The sequence below is a fragment of the Octopus bimaculoides genome, chromosome 30, assembly GCF_046866305.1.
Source record: "Octopus bimaculoides isolate indiv1 chromosome 30, ASM4686630v1, whole genome shotgun sequence".
Taxonomy (NCBI): domain Eukaryota; kingdom Metazoa; phylum Mollusca; class Cephalopoda; order Octopoda; family Octopodidae; genus Octopus; species Octopus bimaculoides.
In genome coordinates, this window is record NC_142957.1 from 2290167 (window position 1) to 2306861 (window position 16695).

A 16695-nucleotide genomic window follows, 5' to 3' on the forward strand; every position below is an offset into this window, starting at 1 on the left:
GCAGCATCCCTTCTGCTCTTCTGGAAACAGGTTGTTATTTTCCAGGTGTTTACTCACTCTCTGCGATATTATTGCAGTAAAGGCTTTGTAGATCGTAGGGAGACAGGTTATAGGTCTATAGTTTTGTGGTTTCTCCGTTTCCGTGGATTTGGGGATTAAGATGGTTTTCCCTTTTGTGAGCCATTCAGGCATTGTTTCTGGATCTGCTATTATGTTGTTAAAGTTTTCTGCCAGCTTTTTATGCATTGCTGGCAGGTCTTTTAACCAGAAATTGGGGATCTTGTCGTGTCCAGGTGCTTTCCAGTTGCTTAGTCTTTGCAGTGTCTGGGTGACCTCGTCAGTTGTTATAGGGGCCCTTATTATTATTATTATTATTATTATTATTACTATTAGTATAGTTGTTGTTTGTGAAAACTGAAAATATTCCATTTGATATTTCGAAAACTACATAATTTTTCTTATGTTAATTAGGAGCATTACTATACATGGCTGTTTCGCTGGAACTAAACAAAATCTACAACACTGAAATCTTTCCATATCTGAGGTGGTACGTCCCTAACTTTAAAAATCAGTTGCTAGATGGAATAAGCACAACCTTCTTAGAGCCAAAACCTCTAATCTAAATGAGTTTTCTCAGATACAGCGGCACAAGGTCCCTATCACCAAATTCCCGACCCTAAAACGTCCCTAAAACACAATAAAATAATCGTTTCAAGTGGCTAGTAATCTTCTTACTTAAAGGTGCTTTATTTTTCAATATGTAAGCTAAAAGAGAATAGAACCTCTCTACTGTCCACTAGACACCGTTTCACATTATTGATGTTATTAACAACTCGTGGAAAAAACGATGAATATCATAATTTTTATAATCTTTGCTTCCTGTCAAATCTTTGTAGATGTGATGCGCATTCAGTTAGAGTTCTCTTTATATAATTACAGTAACCTCGAAAACAATGACGATATGGTGTGTGGATGTCACCTGCCAGCCTTCGTACAACATATAAAAAAAGTGTATGGCAGAACTGTGGACGTCAATGGCACATGTCAGGAGGCTTCAGGCAGAGTAATACCTATACTGAAGTATTCGCAATGTCAAAGTTAGCAAAATTGTTATTTCTTCTTTTCTTTATTATTAACATTAAGAAAAATCCGGGTTATTCTCTGCAGCTCACAATCTAATGTCTTATGAAACGGAAACTATAGATAAAAACATAAAGGAATAGACGTTTTACCATCCACACGCTTTACATTCACATCTTCTCTCTAATGAACGTATAGATACAACTGTATCACACACTGTTATCAGCGTTCTCTCTCACTTTCACACACACACACACACACACACACACACACACACATACTTACAGACACACATACTCCCACAAACACATACTCCCACAAACACATACACAACAGCGTACACATGCAGGAATGTACGCTCGCATATAAACACATATATGCACACAGACATATTCTCTAACTCCCTCTCTCACGTACATTCTCACTCAAAACTTCATAAGGATAGAGCCAGAAAAAATTAAGAAAGTCATTAAAGTGGTCATGAATGGCAACAAAAAGTCGCGAGCAACCTTAACTGGTTGATGGGTTAAACGAAAGATTAATCAAGCATTCATTTAGTTAATTCGTTAACAAATTGTTAACAAAGTGACAAATAATAAAGTGAAATAGAACCTGTATGTGTGTTTATTATTGGCATAATGACCCTCCCGAAATACAAAAAATGTTCCAGCATTCGATCCTCAGAATAGGACAACTTGGTATCAAAGCCAAACACGCTATCTTCAGTTTGGTTTTCGTGCCCCTCCCCACATATGGTCATGAATATTGGCTAACGACCGAAAGAGTTTGATCTCAAGTACAAGAAGCCGAAATGGGATTCCTCAGAAAAAAACTGGAGTAACTTTACTCGACACAGGGCGTACCTTGGAGATGATGTAATCTCTCCAAATCGGATCGGTACCTTTTCGCATTGACTCGCTACAGTTCAAGTAATATGTGCATGAGTTTACAATGTCACACGAAAAATTCACAAGATCAATACTTTAAACGATGCAAAGCCGCAGGAAATGGAGGGGTAGACCATGAACAGATGGCTAGATAATATCTATAGTCTCAAATGGTCACGTTTGAGAATTCAACCAGAAAGTCTATTAGCAGTTGCTTCTGGTAGGACCCTATTCAGAAGGTACCTGAGGGACCACATCTCCTCATGACCCTCCCAGGAATAATGAGCATAGAATATAGTAGATGGATAGATGTGTACAGAGTGTCTGTACTAAATATTTTTATGTCCCATTATATGAGAGAAAACTTAGTGAATTGATGAACAGTCAATGGCGTTGGAGAGCGTAAATATAATTTTTTAGCTGAAAAAAGCCCAAGAAGCAGGCAAAACAGAAAAAGTCTGAAAGAGATGGCACACTTCATGGAGATCAAATAATGTAGTCAGTACCAAAAAAAAAAAAAGGGTTTGTACACGTGTTCAGAGAGAGAGACAGGAAATGACTGACGAAAGGAGAGACGAGCAAAAGTGGTTTTATTGGAAGAAGAGTAAACATGAATGGAAAGAGAGAGCAGAAGGGGTGGACATGTGTCTGCGTATGGGAAGTAAACTGTTGCAGTTGGTAGCCGCCAAGCAACCAGCGACAAGTAAAGGGAGGAGGAGGAGGAGGAGAGGGAAGTGAGTGATTTAGAAATACAAAGCAAAATAATGGGTGCAAGAGTGTATGTGTGAGAGCACGTGTGAGCATGGCTGTGTATGTGTGAGTGTATGTGTGTGTGTGTGCATGTGTGAGTGTATGTGTGTGTGTGCATGTGTATATAAATGTGTAGCATAATTTAAATGACATTCCCGGCTTTTATAAGGGACTTCCCTCTGCAACAACACTTACCACTTTCGAATTTCATCCCTTTATTTGACTTGTTCCACAAGTTTCACATTTTTGTGTGAGATCAGAATACTAAAAGAGAAGGGCAACAGATAGCTTTCATGCTTTTCTCAGTTGAATTTGTGACAATTGAAACATTTCTAAATGAATATAAAAATAGGTTTATAGTCTTTGTTAATAATTTGGTTTATATGTCTAACATGTATTGATTCCAACACTAATACGTATACATTTGCTTTACATCAGAAAGAAAATATTTCTTGTTATTGCTATGCATTGCATTATTTGGTTCATAAATACAGATATTTACTTGTATTCTGTAGATTACTCGTTATTTCAAAGGAATTTGCAGTGCCAAACATGTTCAAGGATGATTTGCAATGATTCAGATGTGACCAGTTGTCCAGAAACAATGGTAAACTGAAATCTTACTTTTTTCCTGTCCATTAAAATATACTGATAGCCGTCACTCGTAAGCCAGTTGGACTAGGTAGCTAGTAGTATGATTTTGCTAATTGTTTTAGGTGCCTCTGTAGACACTGACACCTTATCGTTCTTCTTATGCATGACTCAATGAGACAACAAGGATGTGACGATCGAAGGGAGAAATGGATGACCATCACTAGGCTGGAAACCATTTTCAGTGGAATACACTGGAACAAAATGAAATGAAGTGCCTTGTTTAAGGACACAACGTTCAACCCTATCCAGGAAACGAACACACGAATTTATAATTGACCTTTCTCCGACAAACATTGCTCTGCTTAGAGTAGGATGTATGAATGCATGTGGTCAGGAATCAATCTGGGATCAAGACTCCTTGCGGAACGACCTATTCTCGCGAGGCTTAGAGTGGGTAGTCGGAAATCGGACAAGGCCCTACCAGCTCGCAAAGATTACAGGGAGTGGATTAATGAATAAGTTAGGAAGCAAATGACAGATTTCCTTTGACTGGTGGCCATAGTAAAAGAGGTTGCATGATAGATGAGGTTACAAAAAGTTGGAGGCGGATTAAATCTTTACTCACAGCAAGTAGTAAAATAAGCACTGCTGGACATAATGGGTGCCGGTCATATTATTTCAACTGGAAATGGTGAAAGCAATACGTTCAAAACAGAGCTAAAACAAATTAGAATTGTCAGGCATATCTCTGAATACACATTCGTACATTGGTGAAAGAGACACAAGCGAAACAATAAAAGACACCGGTAATGACAGATCAATGCTTCACATTAAGTGATATACGGGATTATAGTAGAACAGAGCTTAATTGAAGTGATGGCTGAATTCTGTTCTCTGTTTTATTTTCTGTCCTGCTCTCAGAACTTTCTATTTTCGTGAAGTTCAGTTTGCTTTCATTTCCAATCACTTTATTAGTTTTTTGAAGATGCCAGTCTACTTATATTATTTGTAGGTTTTAAGCATTATTGTATATTTCTTAATGCCGTCATCACTCAGTTTGCGAGATCCGGAATTTTTTCTAGTTTAAGAGGAACGAGTTTCCGGTTCAAATTACGGTTAAATATAGTATCAGTATCTTTTATAGGCGCAGGATTGGCTGTGTGGTAAGAAGCTTGCTTCCCAACCACATGGTTCCGGGTTCAGTCCTACTACGTGGCATCTTGGGCAAGCGTCTTCAATTAAAGCATCGGGCCGCCCAAAGCTTTGTGAGTGGATTTGGTAGACGGAAACTGAAAGAAGCTCGTCGAATATGTATATATATATATATATATATATATATATATATATATATATATATATATATATATATATATATATATATATATATATCAATGTGTGCGTCTTTGTGTCTGTGTTTGTCCCCATCACCGCTTGACAACCCTGCTGGTGTGTTTATGTCCTCGGCTATAGAGATCGATAGAATAAGCACCAGGTTTAAAACAATAAATAGCGGGGTCGATTCATTTCTACTAAAAAATCAAGGTTGTATCTCAACATGTCTGCAATCTAATGATTGAAACAAGTAAAAGATAAAAGGTATCTTTATTTCTAACTTCGTGGTGTATTAGTTTCTCAACTTGGTCAGTTTTACACACGTGATTTTTGGTAAATTTTGCATGAAAATTTCACCGTCTGCATTCCACGATTAACAAGAAATTCTAGCGAAATGATACATATTTGTTGGGATTATTTGACCTATTTTAAGTTTGATGGTGAGTGACAGAGTGAAGTGGTGTTAGTGTAGACAGTGATTCGAAGGCCGCATCTTCATGTGATCAGAAAGCTTTTGATTCTGTAAGTATTCAAAACATTATTTGTAATTGATAAATAGCAATAAATTTTACGGAGGATTAATTATGCTGTTAACTTTCAACACCTTGACGAGTTGTTTTCGGTTTAATTTGCTGTTTTTGGATAATTCATAAGCAATGATTAAACTTACTTGCACGGTAAACATCCCCAGATTTGTTGTTTCTGTTGTTGTTGCCGTAGCCGTTACTAGTCGTTCTTGTAAATATTGTAGTTGTAGTATATCATTTTCATATCTATTATTACAGCCTGTATGCCGGTTCACATTATCAACGAACGGTGTTACACTGAAAACTGAAAAGTCCTGCAGCACATACAGGAAATGTGTTCAAGCTATGGTAGACAATACCGCTGCATGCGATAAATGGCCCAGTGGCACTTCTTGTGCTGGTTGTTGCGTCGGAACCTTATGTAACGAGAATGATTTCATTGGTAAGTGCTATTTATTGTTTAATATAACACGAACTGGTTTATTGAAATTGATAGTTAATTAGAAAATTGTATAATAGTTAAAATATAGGTAGATATTTTGATGTGTGTATACGTGTGTGCATGTGTGTATATATGTGTGTATACACATGCAGCCGTGCATACACAAACACAGACACACATACGTATCTATATGTACATATGTGTTCATGTATTGGTCCTTCAATCGTTTTAGGTCCATAATACACACATGCACCTACATTAATGAAATATTTTGATCCCACCTTTTTCTGAACCAGAATGAAATGGAAGACGGCTGGTATTTACATAAATGGCACTTAGCTGCATGCATACAAGGCGACAAAATACAAAACAGAAACCAAGTACACTAATACACTTACCTCGGATGACAACATAGCAGAAATGATCAGAGAGACAAAAACAACACGAAAACAAAACTACAAAACATGCTGAAGAAGAAATGGAGAGAAAACTTACTCGTAGCCTGATAGAGTCTAAATAAAAGCCAGCAATGAGTCAAAAGCTTGGGAGTAGGAACTGAAACTGAAAGACTGATTCTGGCAGTTCAAGACTAATGTCTGACTCCTAACGACTATAAAAGCAAAATAATGAAAACAGACCCTAAGACCAAATGCAGAATTTGCAGCTAAGATTTCGACGAGATACACTTTTAATCACACAGGTCTGTTAATGTCTATCACCACATCTCCCCATTTGAGATTGTCTTCCGCTGGAAGGGAATAATTCTTTTCACACCACCTTTCCCTTTTAGAGATTTACTTCTCTCGGAGGCTTAATAGTTTTTTTCATTTTGGGACCACCTCCAACAATTCTGTACATTATGTCTTCTTTTCCTTGTACGACGATTTCATGCGAAGTCTGCACATCAAAGATATCGTAGAGAACTGCATTGAGTACTTCTTTCCTTGTATCTCTTTCTTTTCAGCTGATTTTGGTGTCTTTTATGTTCCCATTTCAAATTGTTCACCATCTACGCCATTTTACTGATCCGTTTGATTATTTCGTCGTCTTCCCAAACTTCTTTTCCATTTCTTTACATTCAAAATCTTCATCCATTTTCGGCCAGTAAGCATAACTCCTCATAAGTGACTTCACCTTATAAATTCCTGGATGTCCAGTGTGGAATTCCTATAACATTCGATTTTTCAGTGAGACAGGCATCATGATGTTCAGTGCACACGTAAGCACATTATCCTATATCAAGTACAAGTTCTAAACTGTGTTACGTCCAGCGACACGTAGTTTTTTGTTTCTTCTCATCTCACTACTTATTCATTTTCATGATAAATTCGTCCGTCTCAGCCTTCATTTCTATTTCCTCCGATCTGACAGGCAATTCACGCACAACGTTGCACAATATAATATATATTTCATTTTTGGATGTTTAGCGCCGCTATCACTGCGTCTTCTACTGGTTCACTGTATTTTGGTACTGACCTCGACAAACCATCTGCATATCCCACTCATAATTCAGTATGATCATTCCTAAACACTGCAAACTGTTGGCTGTATGTGTGGGAATACCCTTTTTTGATCCATAGATCGACAATAATGGGCAGTGGTCTGTTTGCAAACGGAAACTTTCTCCATGTATAAATTTATGGACTTTTTTTTACCGCAGATATGATGGTTAATGCTTCCTTCTGTATTTCACTCAAACTTTTCTCAGCTGGCAATAAGGAACGCGAAGCATAAGCTACGGCTTTCAACTATTATCTTCATATTGGTGTAAAATCACAGATTCGATACCGCTTTTTCTAGCGTCTGATGCTATTACTATTTCTAAATTCGGGTCAAAATGTGATAATGACAATTCCAACGTTAAGATGTTTTAAATGGTTTTCAAACGATCTTTGGCACTTGTCCGACCAGTTCCACTTGGCGTCTTTTTTTAACAAGTTATTCAAGGGTGCTCTCAAATCGTGCATATTCGGTATGTATAACTGGTAGCAATTTCTGAACCCCCAGAATTCATGCAACGTTGTAATGTTTCACGGAGGAGGCATATTTTATTGCACTCACCCTTAACGGGTCTGTTCTACGTCCAATTTCATCGATAATCTGCCTTAGTTTATTTTTGGTATAAACAATTCACACTTTTCCTCGCCGAGCTGAAATCTATTTTCTTCTCTTTTTTCGAAGACGTGTTAACATGCTCAGTATGCTCACCACAAGATTCATCAAGGTTCGCTCTTTATGATTTGTTGCGAATGTAAGCTACTGTGAAATCCGAACCTACGAGCTGTGCCCTTAACTTGTTAGAAAAAACATGGTGCCACCTTTATGCCAAAGGGAAGTTGATTGAATTCATACAATTTTTTATGGGTATTTATCGTTAGTAATTTCGAGCATTCCTCATTAACTTGTACCAGCAGGTATGCTTCAGAGAGGTCAAACTTTGAAATACAATTTTCCTCCATTCAACTTCACGAGAATCTCCTCCGAAACTGGTAACGGGTAATAAATATGGCACCAAACATTCATTTAACCCTGTTGATAAATCAGCACGTACATGGATTTGATTTTTTTTTCTTTACATAAACTGTAGGGGACTCCCATTCAGCATAATCATTTTTTCAATAACTCCAGCTTTTCAAGTCTATGCAATTCTTTGTTGACTTATTTCAACGCTGTGAAAGGTACAGTCTTTTTTCGATTAAATAACGATATATTGTTTTCTTTTACTTGAAACTTCGCTTCTGTTTTGGCGCAAAGACTTAATTCATGAGCAAAATCTTCTGGGAAAGTCTTTTTAAATTATTTTTTTAATTCTCCAATGCCTTATTTGTACTGGCAGAAAAACCGTTCACGTTTTTATAAAAACAAAATTAAAAAGACGTTCCACAAGTTAAATAAATCCATTCAGTTGTTCCAAATGTATTTGTCGTATTATGCAACAGAAAAAATATTGCTTTTAAGGATTTTCCTCGAAATTTAACATCACTTTAAAAATGCGATTTTTTCTTTAAGTATCACACGCAATTTTCGAAGTTTCTTTCAAACAAGCTTTTCTGATTTTTCTCTACATATCTACGCTAATTATCGTGATATCACTACCCGTATTCAATCGTAACTTAATATTCACATTATTCACTTTCCTGAACACAAATTTTATTTTCTGAACCTCACTTAGATTTTTTGCTGACAATACTTTCTTGCCAGAATTTTTTTTCTTTTTGTTTTGCTCTACAATGAGATTTTGTGTCCGATTTTTTTCCGCACTCTAAAGATTTTAGATTTTTAAAAGGGCAGTTACATTTAAAATGTAAGCTGCCGTGCTCATAGTATGGAATTGGTCTTCACATTTGTCACTCTTTCTTCTTATCCGTTGCAGGTCAACACGTATGAATATGAGAGCAATCTTTTCCTTCAATTTTATCCGCGTCATGTCTTAAATTTATACTAATTTTAGAGGCATTCTTCCGCAACTGCCTCTAGAATTACATTTTGACTCTGTTCTAATTTTTTGTTTTAATATCCAGGAACGTATATCTACATCTTTGCTTGGAATTAGCCCTTGAAAAAAAATCAGACATTTCAAAATGTCCGGGGGTTAATTCATTTAAATTGAAATTTTCACCTCTCTGTTTAGAACTTCAGCATTGGAGACATCATCTATTTTTACCAAATTTAAACACTGCCACCGAGAACTGAACATGGAACGTCTTTTATTGTAAACTTTAGATAACATGTTAATTGTTTCATCGAAACAAATCTCATCTGATGTTTTCGGTAAAAAATAAATTGCAATAATTTTCTTGTTTGGCAAGGGATAACATTCCTAAAAATTGTCGCACGTTTTTCTTGTCAATCCAGCAACTACATATTCTTTGAAGATTCCTATGTATCTTCCAAAATATGCAGAGAAAATAAAATAATACCTTGTCGATTAAAAACTATCTCTCCAATCAAGATTTTCACGGCGTCCGGCGTAAATACCCCTGATGTACTTTCAAACTTCCTCAACATTAATTCCAGGAACTGTTCTTGTTGTTGTTGATGTTGATGCTGCTATTGCTGTTGCAACTGCCCCACGTGGGACAACAAATACTCCATGTTTACCATTTTTCCTTTGGTTTCGTACCAAAATTTCGAACGCTCTATGGAAGCTTCGAATATCTCGTAGCCATATTTGGTTGCGGATATATGATTTTAACGAGGCGAGGGTAAAGCAATGCATTCACAGACATAAATTCCGACTAGCAACACACGAGACTCCAACTCCTCTTTCAACGAGACTCTTTATATGAATTCGACGAGTCCACCTTTTAATCACACAGCGTGTTAATGTCTATCACCATAACAGGGCATGAAAACAAAAGTACCCTGATGGGTGCAACATACAAAGAATTAGATTGGGAAATGTAAATAAAGATTGGATGAATAACGTTGGTGTCATTCAGGATTAAATCGGTTAGGATATAATTTCCAGTGTTGCAAGAAAAACATTTTGTATTGAGAAATATTAGGTATATATAAAAAAAACTATATTGTACTTACGAAATGCTACAGAAATTTAAAAATCGGCATTAGAGGAATATAACATAACATGAGTGGTGTAATTTATTCTACGATAATGTTTTCTAGAAGTAGTTCAGAGAAAAATTAACATTGGTATCATTTAGGATTAAATTGGTTGGAATATGATTTCCAGTGTTCGAAGAAAAAGTACTTGGTATTTCCATATATTAGATATATAAAAAAATATGTAGTATTTCTAAGTGTATATGTGATAACGTCAAATGTATTTTTATATATGTATGAATATTTTATATTTGTCTCATTTATAAACGCAGCGATTATCTTGTATATCTTTCCATAGGCTGGACCAAATCCTTTGTATTTCATTTGGCCTTTAAAAAGTTCAACGAATATAAAATTACTACTGTGAACATATCAAGAGCTGTGAGTAGAGTTCTCTCTCTCTTTTTTTGCCGCACAGTCAAACACATACGCATATATATATATATATATATATATATATAACTTTTCAGAATGAGATGAAAATCCAAGGCTGGACTCCTCATTCACATAATCATCGAACCTGGAGCTTAACTATAGTATGTCTATAGTACTTACAGCATAATAACCTCTCCCTCTCTATATGTATATATATGCGTATGAATTTATTATTTTACATTGGATATATTCTGCGGCGAACTGGACAACTCCTTAGTACGCCAGCCATGATCTTTAGCGGTATTTCGTCCGTTTTTCCGTTTTGAATTCAAATCCTAGCCCGGCCAATTCTGCCTTTCATTCTTTCGGAGTCTATAACGTGAGTACCAGTTAAGCACGGGGGTCAATTTAATCGCTTTAAGTACTCATGGGTAAGATTATTTTAAAAAATGTACCCCTCTGCCAGGCTATGTTGAGCCAGTTTGGTTGCGTAGGCTCATCAAGCCAGAATGACCTAAAGATGAAATTCACGGCTTCCACAACAGACCGTGTTTGGTAGAGAGAATATGCTTAGACTTTTATTTTGCAGTGTACATATACCTCTCTCTCTCTCTCTCTCTCTCTCTCTCTCTCTCTCTCTCTAAATATATTTATATATATATATGTGTGTGTGTGTGTGTGTGTGTGTGTGTGTGTGTGTGTGTGTGTGTGTGTGTGTGTGTGGAGGTGCAATGGCCCAGCGGTTAGAGCAGCGGACTCGTGGTCAAAGGATCGCGGTTTCGATTCCCAGACCGGGCATTGTGAGTGTTTATTAAGCGAAAACACCTAAAGCTCTACGAGGCTCCGGCAGGGGATGGTGGCGAACCCTGCTGTACTCTTTCACCACAACTTTCTCTCATTCTTTCTGTTGTACCTGTATTTCAAAGGGCCAGCCTTGTCACACTGTGTCAGGTTTTAAACCCCTGAGAACTATGTTAAGGGTACACGTGTCTGTTGAGTGCTCAGCCACTTGCACGTTAATTTCACGAGCAAGCTGTTCCGTTGATCGGATTAACTGGAATCCTCGACGTCGTAAGCGACGGAGTGCCAACAACAACAACATTATATATATATATATATATATATATATATATATATATATATACATGTGTGCGTGTGTGTATGGATATATGTATATGAATGAGTGCATACATGCTCATATATGTTTGTGTGTGTATGTGCATGTACATATGCATGTTTGTTTGAGTGTGTACGTATGTAGACGTTATGACTACAGGAGGTTTTATGTCTGTGTGTAGTGAGAATATGGTTACGTGTATTTTTATCTCTTTTCATTTTTTTCTTTTTTTGTACCTATTAGAGTAACTTCCCTTTTATTCAACGGCTTTTCTTAGCGTCTATTGCCATTCATAGCCGACGAGAATGCATCGTAGCTCTTCGCTCCGAGATGCGAAACTCCGAGTGCTATAACAACTTACTAATTGTCCTAAATTTTACATATATAAATAAACCACTATTTACTTAGTATCGAGGTCTCATTCTTTTGTTGTCACTTATTATTATTATTATTATTATTATTATTATTATTATTATTATTATTATTATTATTATTATTATTATTATTATTATTATATAATTCATATTTCTATATACATCTCGCTTTTGCAGATGGAGCATGAGTTATTAAACGTGACGGGAATATTCAGAGTTGAATATTGTGGGTAAGCAAAAACTTCTGCGATATTTATTCCGATTTTGTTTTAAACATTCCATTTTGTCGTATGTATTATCTCACAATAATCAACAATGCTGTACTTGTGACCCACAATATACGAATTGATACATTCAATGAAATGTTTATGTTTTATCAGTATTTGATTTTACAAATGGCAAACTCATTTAAAGATACAGAAAGAGCTATATATATATATAGCTATAAACAGTTTCATTGTTCTCTTTCCCAGGACTTAAGTCGCTATTTTACGTGTGCAGTGAGAATAATGAAAATATTTAATGTCAATCTTTGTATCCTACATAATGTTAATATACTTTAAGAATGTCATAACTTATTATTTATTTTGGCCAGATTCAAACCTTGGTCGCAGTAACAAAGTTTACCCGCCACACTTCTCGACGTGTTGGACGCATTCTAGGCCACTGTCTACAATCCAGTTGTCAATGTGTGACAACTGGATTGTAGAGAACAATGAAACTGTTTATAGCCACCGAAGTGATAAGTTCATAGACACAAGTAAGATAAATAATACCATTTCATAGTCATTAATACACAGTAGTTTAAATACTATATTCCTTTACTCCCATCCTCTCTGTGGTCATTCCATTAATATATACCCTTCTCATTTTCCCTATTTTTCCATTTATCTATCTAACTGCATATATTTTATTACAGATTCGACCACAATAAAATAATATATACTATGTACTGTAGTGTACTTAGCAAAATAACTGAAGATCAACTACGACGCAACATCTCTCGCGTTTTGACCAAATCCCAGGCATTGCATGACTTAGGAGTCCAGCAAAGTCACATGAAATTGGTTGATGAAAGTAAGTATCGTGTTTCTTATTGATTTTATCACCATTGTCATCATAACTGGTTTTATCCTCTCCATTACCATCGTTTTCGGCGTTGTCGTCATTGTCAACCACAGTAGGTGATTTCATAGGACACGCGAACACTTTACAATTATAGAAGAGATGGCATTTGAACCAACTCTAAACGACATTTATTTAGCTGTGAATAAGCTGAATAACAATAAGTCGCTAGGGACTGAATGAATCTGTGCAGATGTCTGGAAATATGGGGGTGACAAAATGTTTGAACTCTTAAATATATTAATTTGTCACTGTTGGAGACATGAGAAAGTGCATCAAGACTGGATTGATGCCACTTTTGTCTCCTTGTATAAATCGGGGCCGAAGGATCTGTGTGGAAGGTTTTGCGAGATTTCGCTTTTGTCTGTGGTTGGAAAGGTTCTTGCCAGCATTTTGCTAGAACATTTAAATACCTTTATAGTTCCAAATATAGTGTCTGAGTCTGAGTGTAGTTTTCGTTCCTCCAGGGGCACAGCTGATTGTATCTTTACTGCCAGACAATTACAAGAAAAGTGCATTGAACAGAATCTTGCTCTATACCATTGCTTTGTTGATTTGAGAAAAGCATTCGATACTGTTAGTCGAAATGCTCTGTGGCTAACTCTAAGAAAAATAGTTTGCCCCGAAAAATTTGTAATCATGATCAGGGCTTTGCAACAAGATATGAAAGTCATAGTTAACTTTGGTTTGGTGGTAGGCTCTCTGAATCTTTTGCTGTGGAAAATGGAGTAAAGCAAGGAGACCTTGATGCACCCACCCTCTTTGCAATATACTTTGCTGTTGTGTTGTTACATGATTATCAAAACTCTGAGCAGGGTATTTACATAAACTATCGAGCCACAGGGAATGTTTTTAATCTAACCAGACGGAAATTCAAAACGAAGGTTTTACTTCACTCATTAGGGAACTGTTATACGCTGACGATTGCCTTCTTGCCATTCATTCTGAAACAGGTCTGCAATATCTTGTATCTGCATTTGACTCAGCTTGTGATGATTTTGGCTTGACTATCAACTTGACAAAAACAATTGTAATGCATCAACCTGCGAGTGGTATTGTTTGTAACCAATCTAAAATTTTTGTTAAGGGCAAGTTACTTGAGGTTGTCGATTTGTTCATCTACCTTGGAAGCTCTGTTCAAAATTTTGGAAATCTTGATACAGAAATACAACTGCGAATTCAAAGGGTAGCAAAAATATTTGATGGCTTAGAGTCACGCGTTTGGTGCCAGCGACATATAAATAAGCTGGCTCTTTACAAATCATTTGTCTTACCATCTCTCTTGTATTCCTGTGAAACATGGACTTGTTATAAAAGGCATTTCAAATTGTTAAAACAATTCCATCAAAAATACCTTCATCTGCAGGGACACCCTCAATTAATGCTATGATTTTGAGGAACCAAATGAGATGGTGTGGCCATATTGTTCGAATGGCATATGAACGCAAGCCGAAACAGCTGTTTTATGGTGAGCTTGCTGAGAGGAAACGCTATCGGTGTAAAACCTAAAAAAAGAGTTAAGGGCGGTATACGGACTATTATGAAGTCACTTGGAATGGATGTATAGAAGACATAAAAACCCATGCTTCGGATCGAGTTGGATGGCGAACAAAAGTGTGGAGTGAAGTGAAAGCATTTGAAGAGGCCAGGATAAGGCATGCAAGACTCAGCGATCGAGAAGTTAAATAACAATGACTTATTTGTGTGCACTGTCTGTGACAGACCATGCCTGTATGTTGTTGGCCTCAAATCCCATCAGCGAACCCATGGAAAACGAACCTTCACTAACTATTCTGCCAATATGTTTGTGCACACCTTTGAATGTAATGTGTGCCAGAATGTTTGCAAATCTAACGGAGGCCTCAAAATACATTTTAAGGTCCACAAAGATCAGAACGTATCTGCAGCTGTTGGTGGTCCAAATTTGACGTGAAATCTGTGTGGGTGTCTTTTCAGAACATACATTCTCCGGTTTAAAAAGCGACATCAGGGGTGGTTAAACTCTGCATAAGGAGTAGAAAACCACCATATATATATATATAATATAGATTTTCCGCTGATACATATCTTTTATCTTTTCATTGTTTCTATCATTAGAATGCGGGCATGCTGGGTCGCCGCCTTCAGGAATTTGTAGTCGAATGTATTTACCACAGTTATTGTTATCTATATATATATATATATACATGAGCGCGCGTGTGTGTGTGTGTGTGTCAAAATAAGCAACAGGATATCCAGAGGTGATGCAGTACGACCGTTTCAAGCGGCTGCATTTAATTTTAAAATGCGATCATTACATTAATTTAATTGCAGGGCTATCCTCAGCTGCATAAATAAATAAATAAATAGAGTGTTTTAATCAGTCGGACACATTAATATAATTTTACTTAAATACTCTAAATAGAGTAGGAAGATAGACAAATTCCATACTGCTGGTACTTCAACTTAGAAGTTTCTAAGACATTACGAACACTTTTTTGTTTCCTGCTCAGTCAACAATTGATGAAGAGATTTTTTTTCGTGTTACTTGTCTTGTTTTCCATTTGTTTCTTTTATTGTTCGCAAGATAGTTCGTATTACATATTTTCGTATTTCGTATATATGTTGTTTTCGTATTTCATGATTTTATATGCCGTGGTGTCCAGTGCCCATATATGCATGTATATACAAATATATGCATGTACATATATATGTGTATGTATGCATATACATATATTATATGGTGATGCTATTAAGTTAGACATGGCCTGGACCAATCTTTAGTCGAAACATATTTAAGTTTATATATATATATATATATATATATATATATATATAGTTTTCATTTTATAACCAATTTTATCGGAGTTTAGATTTAGCTTCTCTTCTAAATGCTTTGACATGCAGTTGTAAGCCTTCTGAAAGATTCTTGGTATTGTGGTGAAAAGGAAGATAATAGAAATGCGGTATGTTGACAAATGAATTGTGTGTTGCGTTGCAAATCTGTATCAGCTTCGTGGGTCATCTGTAAATATATTTTTCTTTACAAATTGTTATTTCTGGTGGTATTGACCAGGACTTTTGATTCTCAGTTACATTCTCAAAACAGATGAGCTCAAAGTTTCTCCAAATTATGCATTTCTTAACCAGAAAGATCAAACTCATCTCATCTTTCTTTTATCAGTATTTACCTTTTACAATGATTGCCTATATGTCTCTGCCATACACACCCGTATTTTGTACATATCTCAGTATGGAAGTAAATATTTCTGTCCTTACATATCATGGAAAGTTCATGGTGAACCACTTTCGAGTTAATTGTTTAATAGATCGTTGCAAAGGTCACGCGTGTCTTGCCTTAAAGAGAATAATATTTCTAAAATGTCCGATCTAAAATATTTTGAATAGCTTTGTTAGCGTAAGTGTATATCTCTCTCCATATATGTTTGCAACACGTCAAAACTATTGTCCTCAAATCCGGTCACAACTATTTATTTACAACAACGACTACTACTGACTTCTCTGATATCCATGTTTTGTTTCTTCTTCA

At 36.2% G+C, this 16695-nt stretch overlaps 1 protein-coding gene across 1 annotated transcript in view; it reads left to right on the plus strand.

The window, feature by feature from the left end:
• Positions 1-16695, plus strand: part of LOC149130124 (uncharacterized) — a 292428-nt gene that overhangs the window by 5311 nt on the left and 270422 nt on the right. The window contains exons 2-7 of the mRNA XM_089346157.1: positions 940-1097; positions 3233-3324; positions 5429-5612; positions 10474-10556; positions 12219-12271; positions 12961-13118. Coding sequence (XP_089202283.1) covers positions 962-1097; positions 3233-3324; positions 5429-5612; positions 10474-10556; positions 12219-12271; positions 12961-13118 — 706 coding nt within the window. The 5' untranslated portion in view covers positions 940-961. The remainder of the gene's footprint in view (positions 1-939; positions 1098-3232; positions 3325-5428; positions 5613-10473; positions 10557-12218; positions 12272-12960; positions 13119-16695) is intronic.